Genomic DNA, 15,118 nt, shown 5'->3' on the forward strand with positions numbered 1-15,118 from the left:
TATGTGGTAGAGAATGCACATGGCAAGTCCTGAGTGTTAATTATGTGATTATGTGTTTTATCGTCCAGGGACAGAACTGCTCAGCCTAATAGCTGCAACCACTTCTGTCAGGTTTTTTTTCAACTGGTGCTGAAGGTGGAAGAAAAAGAAACATCTTTTCTTTTCTCTCTTAAAGAAAATCAGACTATCACTTGTCATTGTCAACACTTGCTGTTAAGTTGAAAAAAAAACAACAGCAGATCTTTTTTAGTCATGTCTTAAATGAGATGTGTCTGTGACTATGTGCAATTAATAGATTAGAATAAACTATAGTTAGATACAATAAACCAATTACATGCTATGTAAAAATATAAACATGGAAATGAAGACCAGAGGACTAAGTGTTAGAGTTTTTATATCTGTTTCTGATCTCCTGCTTTAGAAGTGTATCTAGCCGACCTGTTCTAATTAGGAGAGGGGACTAAGGGAGGAGAGTCTGGCTGGTGCGTAGAGTTGAGCTGAATTTGGTCTCTGGAAACATAAGCAGGCAGTCAGGTGAACCTGTTGCTTAAAGTGATACTGCAAAGTGATACCGGGTGGAGACACAGTCTTTAAATTAGTCCTGTTTGGCCAGTGAATGAATTAAAAACGGCATGCAAACCTGTTATTTTATTTTTTCAAGTTCTCCCAGGTACCAGACTGGCAGACGAAGTCTGGCCCCTGAAAGTTGAGTCAGTTCTTCTACATGTGTGCGTTGTCAGCACTAATAAAGAGTTTGCAGTGGCAGCTCTGTTAAAAATACCACTGAAGATGTGCCAGCCAACAAAACCCCACTGCATTTCCCTATTGCCTATAGCAGTGCCTGCAGTGCTAAAGGAGTGAATATGAAAAAGAAGTACATTTGTCAGAAAACTAAAGCAGTAGGACTCTGGAATACATGCAGGGAACAGCTGAGTAAATAAGGTATCTTTTTTTGCAGTTACTCACCAACCATAAATGGACTTTACAAGTGCACAGAGAAAAATTGTAATAAGATCTGACATGTTCATGAGCAATGCTGTAAAGAGCCTGGGAAAAAGACATGCTGTATGGAAAGGTAGCTAGCAGCAAAGTAATGATGCCAGAGGTGTTGTGTCAGCTGAGAAAGGCTAATAGAAAGTGTGTGTGTGAAAACCAAAATATTGGCATATCCCAGATCTGTGGGGGTCTGGTGGTACTGCAAACTGTTCTGAGCCACTTCTCATGACTGGCATGGTTAAGTTCTACTTCTCTGATCATCCCAATTTTTTTTTTTAGCCTTATGTCTATTTCAGTTAACTTCTTGATATCCTATTTATTAGCAGGAAATACAAATACATTCATGAGAAGTGCAGCAAGTGAAGAAGCCCTAACTCTCCCCAGCATCAGGGCAAGAAACATGTACTACTCCTAGCTTGTGAGTAAATCCCAGAGCTCCCTGGAGTGATGAAGCAGAGTTCCACTGGCCGATCCATTAAAGCCAAATAAAACTCTTAGAAGTGTGGTTTTTTCCTAATGCTTATCCTATGCATATCCTGCTGCCTAACTCCTATCTCACTAACACAGATCCAAGTGGGAAACGCTTGATTCAGCCACATGCCTATTTGTTCTGTAAGCATTCAGTCCTTTAGAAAAGAAACCATTTATATCATCTAAAGAACATTTTGGTCAGTTACAGAGGAGAAAACCTATTCACTTTGTGGGCAGGCACCCAGGCGTTGCAGATAAGCAAGTAATTTAGGATGTCGCTGTTACCCTGCTGGGGGTTACTGTCCCCACAGCGGAGCGGGTGGGGATTATGCTGGTGCTCCGTCTTCTGCTTCATTGCACAGCCTGCCAGGTTACTTCAAAGTACATCTTGTGGTGGGTTCAGTTAAGCCGTCTGCCTTGTACCCCATCCTGAGCCTCAAGCAGTTCTCTGCTGACTTGAACGGCTGGTGACGTCCAGCTAGTGATCAGGAGTGATCAGACTGGGGCAGTGACCTCTTCTACCATTCTGGCTGGATCTAGAAGAAACGTGGTGGCTGGGCCCTCTCTGTTACTTGTGCTCTGGGACTGAGGCCCTTCATTGCACACTTCAGAAAGCGTAGGAATAAACACTGCAGATGCTGCACAGCTTCATATGAATTCCTTAGGTTAAAATCAATACCAGGTGTAAACAGTGCAGCTTGAGTCATGTCACCTTTCATTATCTTTTTACCTGGTCCTTGTCTTCTATCCTTTGTACAGGCTGGGCTTTATTTCTGGTGCGGCACTATTCCACTGTAGCAAGTACCCTTAAATGGATAAGCATCAACGTCCAGCATGACTACAAATTCATGGCTTCTTTCTTCCCACTCCGTCTAGACTTTATAGCCACTTCCAAGTATGCCTAAAATACTGTTTGGCAGGAATGTTTCCATAGTGGCTTATCAAAATATTGTTACCTGGTTACAAGGAACTTGAATAAATCTTCTGAGTCTCAGCTGTTCACTAACTGCCATAGTTCATGGGATTATCTTTTATAGACACTCCAAACAATGCAGACAAGATCTGGAAACTGCCAGCCTTACAAAACCCCTTTGAAAATATTTCTTTCTGTGGGACTACATGGGTTTACAGAGCTCAAGGCATCTCTTCCCTCTTTCCTTTTCAAGTCTATGCCTAGGCTGGAATTTCATCCAAACTGACAGCAAATATCTATTACTTAATTATAAAAAAAAGCATGCCATATAAAATATTAAATGGAATCTCAGCAAGTGTGAATGTGAAAACCACCCTAGATTCTAGGGCCGAGAGCTCATGTTACGGACTTATATGCAGTTGTTTTGAAAGTGTTGCTGTAGGTCACAAAAAGTCCCAAGAACATGTAATGCACTTAAGAAAACTTCAGGTAAATCTTAACGGCCCTCACCACGAGAATTCTCTTCTGATCCAAGGTGGAGTTTCTGATTACTAAATATAGGCAATATCCCATGGGCTAAGGCACTTTCTTGAACCTGGATCTTTCCTACATCACCTGAGTTCATTTATTCCTAGTCAGTGTTCTGTGAGTAGGGAGTTCAGTCCTATGGCCTGTGTATTTAAATAAATCTACTAGAGAGTGACTGAGAGACGTGCAGTCCATGATCAGTAGAGCATTCAGCTCTACGGGCATTGCTCTTTGAGTCTGTGAAGTCTTTATGCAGGCTATAACGGTGTTACTACTAAATGTTTTGGTGTTGCTTGTATTTATTCAAATATATAGTTTAGTTCTGATGAAAAACTCAAATTGCAAAACCTCAGCTGTATTTCTGTGTCCGGGCGCTTTTGTTTTGCCAGAGGACCTTACCTTCTGGGTTTCATGTGTTGCTCCATTGGTAGCCCTTTACGAGGTGTTCAAGAATTGTAGACCTGATAGAAAATTGTAGGTGAGTCAAACAATTCCCGCTTTGCTGGCCCAGGCAGATTGGCATTTGCAAGTTGTTGTCCACATGCACTCTTTTGTGCTGCTCTGTGGTTCAAATGCCGTTATTATAATTTTCTTGAATGAAACAAGTGGGAAACAAACTGGCACAGACTGGGGATTTTTGCTTGTTTGCAACTGAATTAATAAAGGCTCATTGTAAACAAGTTACATTGGTTATAAAACTTTTTTTCTAATAAGAAAAGATTGTATATACTTGGTGTGAAAAACAAAACAAACACCTTTATGCTTGGTTAGACATCTTAATATAATGCAAGTCACCTTACCAAAAAAGTATGTGTGGCAAAGGTCTTGGAATTATAATTAGGCATTATATTCAGGGAAAAATTTTTTTTACAGTATATTGCTTATTAACTCTACTGGTTTTCCTTTTGGTATTGACAGCAGTTTTTTCCTCACACTTCTGAATACTAGGTATTCATACAAATTATGTCTGTCTTAATATTGTTTACAAGTTTTTATTTGATCTTGAAAAGCATTTCATTACGTTTAATTTAGAGAAATGAGATTTCTTTAGTTACTGTCTGTAGAAGCTATTAGAAGTTCAATTACATTTGCAAATTCATTTTTTAAAAGTGTTATCATTTTAAGATTAATAATTAAAAAAAATCCGTGCTCTGACTGTGTGGGACTTTCAAGTTCAAGAATAGTCTCTCTACACCCCTCTTTTATAAGGAAATAATGTCTGAAATGGAAAAATTAATTATGCTAGGAACTGAAGATCAATACAGGTCTTTGAAATTGAGCTATCAATTCTGAACTTGAACGAATAGCAGTTGTTTTATCAGGGCAACAGGATTATCAAAATATGTATTGCTTGCCTTCATTCATTTAAGACATTCATTGCACACATTCATTGAAAATGTCATGTGGAGATGACCTTAAAGAAGTTAGGAGAATGACAGCTACGGGGGATGCAGAAGTTTCACCTGCATAAAGCATGCCTGCATGTATGTTGCCATCATGGATTGTGTATAAGCACTGTATCTATAGATAATGTTTCTGGGAAAGATGCTAAAAGAGGTCCAAATGGTTGACTTCAGTTTACTAGTTTCTGGAAGACTATGAGTGGGATTTTTCGGTATTTTAATTTTTTAAAAAGGTAACTCCAGTTTCGTGTGGCCTGTTGTTGAGGGTTTCACAGAAATAAAGAGCTGTCAGGCAGTAGGAGCTCCCTTTCGGAGAGCTGGCCATACACTGTAGCTGTTGAAAGCGATGGGCAGGCAGTGGAGCTAGCTATCTAGCTCTGGGCTGAAAGGTTTTGTGAATTATTTAATTATTTCCCCCCCCTGTAAAATAAATGTTGTCACAACTCAAACTGTATATACAGTACTGCTTGTGTAATAGCCTGCCTAATTCAGATTAATTGTAGGCTTGCAATGATAAAGGAGCTTCAGCACAGCAGTTACTCTGTCGTACAGATGCAATTAAAACCATATCAGTGCAATATAAATAATGCTAAATTAAGTTGCTGTCCTGCCACATGGTGGCAATTTTGAGCTAGTGCACAATGAAAGCCAGCCTCTTACTTTATTTAGGAGTAACTACACCAAGAAAGAGTTTCTAATTTACTTGCCATCACCCAAGAATATAAAGTGTGTAAACTACTGTCACTAAAATATCACTACTACTAATAAACCTTTCTTATCTTGCTATTCATCTTAGAGCCAAGCAAAGCTTGAAGTTTACATCTGGTAGTCACAGGATACATGTGCTAGTCTGATATGTGGCCAAAGACAGAGATATATTAGCATATTAAAATTTCATAGTGGAAAATAAATTAATTGCTTCAGATTATTTACTTTAACTGTTTTCAAGGCAGTTTTAGAGAATACTAATACAAATCACTTCATGTCAGTTAGATTTTCCAGGTTTATTTGGGCAGCCTGTCATTTTTGGAGCAGAATCCTGTTCTAAAGAACGATCATATTTTTTTACTGGAATGAAAAAGCTAGAAAATACCAGCCTAAAATTAGGATACTGTTTTTTATACTATTTATATCTTGCTGTTCCAGAGCTTTAGGAGGAATAAGTTTAGGAAAAATGATTACATCATAAAATAATTGGGGAAAAAAGTAAAGGCCTGATATAAATCAAGGGAATTTCTTCTTTGGCCTCTGTAGTACAAAACTGTGTCAGGTGAAAGGGTAATTCATTTTGACTACAAAGCAGCCAGACAACCTCACCCTTAACTTTAATATTTTGAAGAGATGGGGAAATAAGGCTCCCTCTCCCTCCATGAACCCCCAAGTGCTTAAGTTATTACTATTTGTACCTTGATACTTCACTGTGCGTTAAATACACCTGTAACTTCATTCCTGGGAAAGCTTTGAGTGTTTAAGGGTATTTGTCAGTATCCCCAGTATAGCTAGAAACAGTAACAAGAGACAAAGGCGTATTAACTGCCACTGTTGGAAAGCTCTGGTTTCAATAGCTGGCTAATTTAATAAAGTCTTGTTACAGCAAAATGATTCAGCTGTAAGCAGCCTGTAAAAATTGTAATAATCACAAGCAATGCACTTCTTTTTTCCCCACTCTTTGGGGTAGTGTTTTTTCATGCTGTCAAAGTCCGCTACAGGGAACGCTGCAGTGTTCTGCAAAGTTGTTTGTCAGTGCCTTGGTTTATTTTTGCAGAGAAGTATTGATTACAGAATGAGAAACATTTGGTTTAACAGCGATCGATGAGGAGCAAACAAAGGACACTCTGAAGTTTGACTCATTTTAATTTGAATGAAAATACAGTACCTGGTGCAATTTATGATGAGGTAAAAAATGCTATCTGCTCCCTGTTCTTGTAATTACATTTCTATCCTGTCATCTGTGAGTGAAACAAGTTTAGACAGACAGGGGTCTGTAGTCTCCCATGTGCTGGATTTGGGAGCGGGTTGCGTAAAGGGCAGTTTGGAGGGGCAGTTCTCACCTTGCGTGGGAGCCCCCAGCTTTGCAGAAGGGTGACCGGCAGGTTCATCTGCCACTGGAGGTGACCACACCAAAGAGATTTCACCCACCTTCCGTGTAAGACAGATGAGGGCGAACCACCTTGGACTCCTTGACCTGTTTGTTGGGGTTTTTTGCAGGACCCAAACACAAACTCTCACAAAATATCCGTAACATAGAGGACACTTGTACTTCCCTTCAACCAACGGCTTGGGCCGTGCACAGCTGGGGCTCAGGCATATTTGGTGGCACTTGAACAAATACCATTTGATCACCATGCATTATGTTGGGGGAATTAAATATTCATTGCATCAGAAAAGATGAGTTACTTTGTTAAAGTAACCAACTGGGAGACCAAGTTGCAAATTCCAGTTTCTATTTCAATTAATATTTCATAATTCATTCTAGAAGAATGGAACTGTTTCACCATCCCTCTCTCATTCCTTATCCCAGGCTGTTCTGTGGCTCCTGCCTGCAGCAGTCTTTCAAAAGTGGCTCACAAGGATGATAAAATAGTGGGTTTGAGTACTTTGAATATGCATATTTACTCATAACAGTATTGGGCATTGACTTGCTAGAAAAGCTGATTTTAATGTTCTTCTGATAGTTGCTATTTGTTTGCTTAATTCTGTTGTCATTGTTTTCTACTTCAGTGGTGGTGGTATCTGCTTTTGTGGCCAGGTGATTCTATCTGGCTCATAGGATGTTGTGTTACAGACCAGACTATGATTCTATTAAATTATGATTTTTATGATGAGGTATCTGATGCATAGCATTAGAAAATGCATTAAAAATAAATCCATAAATACTCAGTTTAGGTTAGCAATGACTTAATGGTACTTCAAACTATAAAAACCCCAAACTTGTATTCTTTTCTTCCCATCATTTAAATTCATTGCAAAGAATCTGTTTGAAATCAATATTAATTACACAGAAATTGTGACCCTCTTTAGCAAACACTTTAAAATACTTGCTAAAAAATTAATGTGAAGGTTATTAGCCTGATTTTGAGCAGCATTATGCCTGTGTTAAATATTCTTCTGTAGACTTTTTTGACAAAATAGTGCTTCCATGTTAGCGTAATTAGTAGTACCATAGTAGAACCCTTCTTTCAATGAACTGAGGAAGCAAAGAACAAATTCAAGAATACAGAAGAATCTGATTTCTATTTAAACAGTAGGTCTTTCACTACTTGTAATCTTAAAAATGAGATTACATTTGTGCCCCTTTTAATACATTTTTGATATTTGAACTGTCAGTCCAGTTATACCTAGCTGTTCTTAAGAATTGCCTTTCATAAGGCTCACATATAAGCTAAACAGGAGGGGAGATCAGGTCCTATGTAGATGTTGGGCTTGACTCCCTTGTGAATAGCAACACCCTATGTAATATGCATCATGTGTGGATGCGGAATCCCTTAGATTTTTCACTTGCAGTTACCTATAGTTTTAAGTCTTGATGCACAGCCACATTTTTAACATACAGATAACATCATTGATCAAAGGAATAGTATGATTTTTATGTGAAAGAGAAATTACAAAGAAAAAAATTAAGTACTCTGGCGCAGTGAGCTGGCCTTGCCTGGCTGCCAGGCACCCACCCAGCCGCTCTCTCATTGCACCTCCTCAACACAGCCAGCGGAGAAAATATGATGAAAAAGCTTGTGGGTCAAGATAAAGACAGAGACAGCTTACCATTTACCCTTACAGGCAAAACAGACTCGGTTTGGGGAAGATTAATTTCATTTATTGCCAATGAAAATAGATGTGGATAATTTAAAACAAAGACAAAATTAAATGCTTTCCAAAGTGCAGTTTGGGGAGTCTGATTCCCCCGCTCCCCCTGTGGAGTGGCGCAGGGGGATGGGGATGCAGGTTGAGATCAGGCCATGACAGGACCTTCCTCCGGAGTTGCTCCGGCCCCAGCGCGGGCTCCCTGGGGCTGCAGGGAAATGGCCGTCCTGGCGCCGGGAGCGCTCCCCACCCCGCCACCCAGAGCCGGGTGCTCGCGGGGCGCTTTCCCGCACCTTCTCCCTCGCTCCTCACGGCCTCCCAGGCGCTTTGCCCGCTCGTAAATGCCGTTTCCCAGAGCTGCCACTGGTGCCGCCGAGGGGCCGGGCTGGGCTGTGTGGTGGGGCCGAGGCAGAGGCGGGCAGAACCGGCGGGAACCGGCGCGCGGCAGCCCCGGCCTCTCCTCACAGGGGAGCTGCGCAGCCGGCGCGCGGCTCCAGGCACGCGGCAGTGGCGGGCTGCCCCTGACTGGGCGTGTCACGGGAGGCTCCTGCGCTGAGGTAAGGGCAGGACAGGAGCGCCCGCCACTTACCGCCACGGGCAAAACAGACTTGACTTGGGCAAAATTAATTTATTACCGGTCAAATCACTGTAGGATAATGAGAAAAACTAAATCTCAAACCACCAACACCGGTGCGGGGCCGGGGCTGCAGACAGCCCCACACCGCCCCCTCCGGGAGGGCTCCTCCCCCACGGCCCCCGCCCCGGGAGGGCTCCTCACGGCTGCTCCCGCGCGGGGCTCCGCGGGCCCCGGGGCACGGCCAGCCCGGCCGGGGGCTGCCCGCGGGCCCGGGGGCGGCTCCGCTCCGGCGCCGGGAGGCCCCCCCGCCGCCGCCCGCCCCGGCCCGGGTGCCGCGGGGCCGCTCCGCTGCCGGGGCCTCGCGCCTCTCTCCCGTCCCGCCGGGGCGGTGCCGGCTTCTCCCGCTGTCCCCTGCCGTGCCGGGGGCTTCGGCCGCGGCCAGCGGCGGGCCCGGCTGGGAGCCGGCGGGCCCGGGCTCCGTCCCGCCCGGGGGCAGCGCCCGCAGCAGCGCCCGCAGCCACAGCCCCCCCGCCCGGACCCGGTACAACAGTACATCTGATCCAGTAACATTAAGAAAAAGTAAGGTTATTAGGATGGCACATTATGGAGGGGCAGGGGAAAATATTTTTAGGTGGAGAGGCAGGGAGGAATGAGCTGTTAGCTAAGCAGTTTGAACACGGAGGGCACAAGATCATCAGCATTGAGGAGGGGAGGGAAGCAGGTCCAGCAGGAAGGGTGGGATGAGAGTAGAGGGGTTTGGAATAAGAAATTTGCTTGAGTTAGTGAAATTCTTGACCTGCATGGAGAGAAGTCCCTGTATACTTCTCTGAGAAGGTATTGTCATGGAGTCGGTCCTGTCATTTAAACAAGACATCTGCTGATTTTGTTTGTAGTAACAGGTAAAGGAGTTAAACTGCAAGTCCCTGACTTGGAAGACTTGAGTGTCATCCATGTATAAATTTAAAGTTGACAGTGAAATAGCCCAGAAAGGAAAAAAAAAAAGTAAGAAGGCCGCCTTTCTGTACAAAGCCTTAAGGTGCTACGTGTTCACTCTGCATGCTAGGTGTCACACTGGTCAGAAATGAAGGTCCTGTTGTGTAGCTCCTGGCCTGGCAGCACCATGTGCTGCCATCTGCCTCCTGTGGCTGCCACCCGCCACATCCTCTTTCATGTTTTGTCACTTCTGCATTTTCTGCTGGTTGTCACAGCGTCAGGGGTCACTAGGAGAGGAGACGTTTACAGTTTGGTAGAATGTGAAAGAACCAGGTGCTGACATTTGCAGCACATCCCAAGGGAATTAAGAAAGAGACATAAATGATTGAGCACCTCTTAGAAGACTCTGGTCGTGTGGCAGCACTGGGTTGGTCCTTAGACCAAGATCACAGCTATTAACCAGTAGCTCTGAAAATAAGCATTGTCACTTCATGTCTTTGTGGAGTGCTGAGGAGCGATTCAGACTTTTCTGTCAAATACATGTACTATTTTCAGTCTACCCATAAATAGTTTCCATGCGGTTTGTTTTGATCATGAGTATCTCAAATTGGATTCCTTCCTTAACTTTTAGAAGACAAGTTAATGTGTGGTACATGCCCCTGACTGGATGAGAAATGAAACGTTTTGACACGAACATTTCTACAGCTACACCAAAAGGAACTCGTTGAAGTGCAAATGCTGGCTCATGAGTGTAATGAGCAGCTAGTGAAACTTGATTGCTGAAATGTTCATGAAAGAGTAATTGCAAACAGTATTTGTTCAAGTGTTAAAATATTCCAGTACTTGCACAAAAGTATTGGTGGAGTTTGCTAACCCTGTCTTTCACTGTAGTTTGTTCGCATAAGATTTTTACATATTTGGAAAGTTATCAGAGATTTGACAGGGTGATGTGATGAAAGGCTATCTGGAGAGCCTGAAAAAGGGAACCAAGAGTGAAGTAAGGATTATACTTCTAAGAGAAGAAGGTTATAGTTGTGCTGCTGAAGGTAAGGAGAGGAGGCAGGAAAAATAGTTTGAACAGAACCCATGGGGAGAATAAGCTGCAATTAAAGAGGAGCTGGCAAGTGGGAATACGTATAACTTCATTGGAAGATGGCAGTGATTTTCCTGGTGTTAAAACATACTGATGCATTTCACATGATGCTTTCTTTTTTAATTTAACTTTTTCTTCACATGGCATGCTAATTGTGTCCCTTTCCAGTAAGCTTATATTCACTATAAAACCTTGAACTGTTTCTGGCTAGTTCATTTCCTTTCACACACCTTTATTTTTCAAGGAATAAAGTGGGGTTAGCACTGAGGGGGTTGTGGCAACACACAGTTTCTGGAGAATTCAGGTATATGATATCTGCTTATAGGAGACAAAAAAATACCTGTTTAATCTTGGCCTTTCTGTATGTTAGGCTCACTTCTCTCTTCTGACACATCATTATGACTTTTCTGGGGTTGAATAAAAATGTAGTTCTCTTTTCTTGTAGATAAGATCACTGCTGCTGGGAGCTACTTTCAGTGTGCAGTATACACGGGTGTTTTGTGTCCTGGAGAATGAAAACTTTCCAAGTGTGGGTGGTCTCTTACTCCCCCTCCCCCCAGTATTTAATGTCTGTGATCTGGCTGAAAACATATCTGCTTTCTACCTTAAAGAAATGGCAGAAGTGCCTCAAGATTGCCAGTAAATTCTTGTGAAGAAGCACAAAAATAAATCCTGATGGTGTGATGGTGTTATTGCTGTGCCGCTATCCTGTGGGCAGCCTTCTCCCCATTCCTACAGGAAATTTTTGGTAGCTGGGAAGAGAACACAGACTTTCAGGGCCATAGCTTTGTGCTTTTGTTTATGGTTTGTAGCCTTGTGACTTCTTTGTACGTTTTGTACAGCAACAGCTTCCAGAAGTTCCTAGCGTTTAGACATTCCATTCCAGTGATGTTATTGTTCTTGTAATGTGAATTTGGTTTATGGGTATTTTTCTTGAGGTAATTCCTAGGTCCGTCCTTCTTAAAAGAAGCCCAAAGAACATGGATGCGCTGACCTTTTGTGTAGGACAATAATACAGACTTCCCCACATGAATAGATGGAGTAAATGGTAGCAACAGCATTCTCTGATCTATCAGCAAGAGGTGAATGAAACCTAGAAATAGCATATACAGCTCATTGACCTGAAGGGGAAAGTTTGGGTTTGTGAATCTCTGCTGTGTATTCCCCGCTTTACTAGAAAATGTGGTTTTGTGTTTAGCAGTGGCACAGCCATGCAGCTAGGTACAGCACACTCATTCTGCAGGACAGTCAGTGGAGCTGTGTGCAACCTGCAAAACATCTTGGCAGAAAGGTGGAGGACAGGATACACATCTGCTTTCTTTTTGGCAGGAAAAAAAGTGATGTTTTGTCTCTTCTCCCCCCATGCAGATCTGGCTTTGTACTTAATGTAGAAGGAGGGTTTATTTCAGGACCAGAGCATGGTCAGCGTAGCAGGCATGGAGAGGTAGTTGCTGTATTGGAATGACATCATTGTTGCAGTAATGATGCTGAATGAGTGTTGAAGGCATGGCTGAATCTCTGGTCTTCAGTACATTATCACAGTTTAGCTGTTACTGCATCGGGTAGCTCAGGCATAGCCTGGTGCTTTGAGATGACTTGGGCACTCAGGGGTTCATAGCAGTACCTGATTTTTCTCCAAAGTGGCTTATCAGTTACTGTAGGGATGATTAGCTATTTAGGTTTAAGAAAAATTTCTGTAGACAGCAGTGTCTTCTGAAAGTTTGTCTCAAGCCCTGGGTGGTAACTATATATTTCTTTTATGTCATTTTCCTTGCCACTCTCTGACTCTGGAAGCTCTAGATATTTCTTTAGCAGCAGTGAAATCCTTCTGTAAGAGAAGATGCCAACAGTATTCAGCAAGGGCCTCTGGAACAGTGTAATTTTGAAGCTGGTGTTGATGGGATCTAAGCTGGAGAAATACTAACTGCTTTGAATATTCCTCCTGTATCATTAGCCTGAGTTATCTTCTGTGAGCTGTATTCTCTGTGTGGCTGTTGTATATCTTCTGCCTGGTGCCAAGCACTCTTTGCTTTTCTTAGTTTGGCAGAAACAAAGGATTACTTAGCACCTGGCAGAACATGGTTGTGTAACAGTAAGGACAGTAATCAGATAATTTAGTTAGAACAATGCATTTATTTCCCAGTGATTTGATTCTTATTTTACAGTTTTCCATTTTCCAGATATTACATATGACCGACTAGACAGAAGCCCTCTGTTCTCTGAGTAATCTCCCCTACTTTTTCACAAGCATATAGATACTTCATTTAATCCTTTGCAGCCTCCCCTTGTGGCATCTGCTTATTTATCACTGTCTTTAAGATCCCTTTTCCACTTGGTAGTGTACATCTTTTTGGTCCCTTGGTTACTGCTATTGTAAATTATTATCCAATAAGATTTATAGCTGTGAGACTTGTACACAAAATCTGTCTCCCACATTTAATGGCTTAACACTAGGAAACCTTTTTTATTTTCTAATGAAACTGTATGTGTAATTTCTAGATAAATTTTTGCAGGTATGTCATGAAAATTTAGGTCAGCAGTGGAACTACGTCAGACTGTCTGACAGGTTACAAGTTGCACTACACCGTGGGCACAGATATTTTTCAAAGCGTATAGGTGGTCGACCCACTGTAGCTTTATGACTTAACCTCTTCTTAGACAACTCACATTGGAACCCCTTTGCTGACAGAGTATAATGTGGTATCTTGTAAATTGCTTGGGTTTTGTAATTGATACACTTATTTAAATGCACAAGGAAAAAATTAATTTACTTTCATTCCCATTTAACAGCATCACATCAAAAAAGCTGTATATAATTTTTTTAAATTCCAATAGCATTTTTTATAACGTTGCAGTTCATTCTCCTGCACCTCCTAAATTGCATTTAGCTGCTTATAAAATAGGGTTTTGAAATAATTAGGTGCTCTTTCATGTGATGGTCATTTTGTTTTTTAAATAAAAAATAAAAGATTAGGCCATGTCATATGTAGATTTATCCAGGTAGTGCTATATGTTGTGGGTTGGGGTTTTCGGTCCTATGTGTTAGGCAGCAACTGTATGCTATTTGTCTTTAAGAACTATTAGTAAAATTAATGACATTGTGTTTCTCTCATATTTGTTTGATAAGTTTTTAAAAACATATTCTTTATCATAGTATTTCAGTAAATAGATTCAAATAGGCTCTGTCCTACTGAGAGAGATTCTTCTCCACCAAAACAAAAAAAAACAGTGGCTGCAGAATCAGGTCCCCTTCTCTGTTCATGAGAATGAAACATTAAGGGATGGGTGACAAGTTGTCCTCTTGACTTGTTTCATGTTTCCTGTGTCTGCATTCAAGCAAGACAGGTCACAGATCTCAAATACAATTTTTTTTGCATTTATTTTGAGTGGAGGTGAAGAAATTGAGCTTTGAAGGAGAGGGTGGGTGTTTGTTTTTAAATGTGCTGTCTTCAGTGAGGCTGAGCCAAGTAAGAGTAGTGTAACATGATGGGGATATTATGAAAGTCTTTCCATCTCTAGTTTGTTATTCTGTGTGACATTGCTATACAAAAAATTATGGGACTGCATAGGTAGGGTAATTATTCTGTTTGATGACTTTTCCCAAATTAAATCTTAAATTTTTGCTAAAAGTATGCTTTATGTACGCAATTAATAAATAACCTTTTTATGGTTTTTCAGCGTGAGAAGCTGATACATGAGTTGGAGGAAGAAAGACATTTGAGACTTGAGAGTGAAAAAAGATTACGGGAGGTGACCCTGGAGTCGGAGCGTAGCAGAGCTCAGATGCGTGGGCTGCAAGAACAGTTTTCCAGGTATGTTGCATAAGTAAACTATGTTCAAAATATGGTAAGAACATACTTCGGTGAAAAAAGATTGATCAAACCTATTAATAACTTGAGTGGATGGAATCTAAGGCAGAAATTGCTCTCCCTCTGAAATCCTGTAAACGTAACAGGCTTTTCAGTAAATGATCGTTAGCATCCTGTAAAACTTAAAAGGCTTACACCATCATTCTGTGTAATGGTGAAAATTTTCCTTTCTAAACATCTTGCAATTGTTTCTCAATAATTTTCTAATTAGAGGTCTTCACTTCTCAAAAGTGTATGTCATTGGTAAGTCAATATTTGGTTGTTAATTTCTGGTAACCAACAAGAATGAGTTTGATCAATCTGAATAAAGGGGAGAAAAAGTGATGCCTTTTACCAGGTGGATAATCATCCTGTTTGGACATGTGTCAGTTCTCCTCCTGCACTGACTTTGTACTAGAACAGAGCTCCACTTACAAGGGAATCGTCTTAGAACTGGGATTTAAGACAAACCATTCATATGATGACAGTAAGGATTTGACTTATGTGTTGTTTTCATGGTGCATGATGAGATCTTGTACATCAAATAGAATTTTT

The 15,118-nt window shown here is 41.5% G+C and overlaps 1 protein-coding gene across 7 annotated transcripts in view; it reads left to right on the forward strand.

The window, feature by feature from the left end:
- Positions 1–15,118, forward strand: part of NCKAP5 (NCK associated protein 5) — a 245,047-nt gene that overhangs the window by 36,835 nt on the left and 193,094 nt on the right. For all 7 annotated transcript variants that reach the window (XR_005105773.1, XR_005105772.1, XR_005105774.1 and 4 more), the window contains exon 3: positions 14,394–14,527. Coding sequence is in view for 4 of the 7 variants with exons in the window: in XM_037397642.1 (XP_037253539.1) it covers positions 14,394–14,527 (134 nt within the window). In the remaining 3 variants the exon portion in view is untranslated. The remainder of the gene's footprint in view (positions 1–14,393; positions 14,528–15,118) is intronic.

Source organism: Falco rusticolus, chromosome 8 (assembly GCF_015220075.1).
Source record: "Falco rusticolus isolate bFalRus1 chromosome 8, bFalRus1.pri, whole genome shotgun sequence".
NCBI lineage: Eukaryota > Metazoa > Chordata > Aves > Falconiformes > Falconidae > Falco > Falco rusticolus.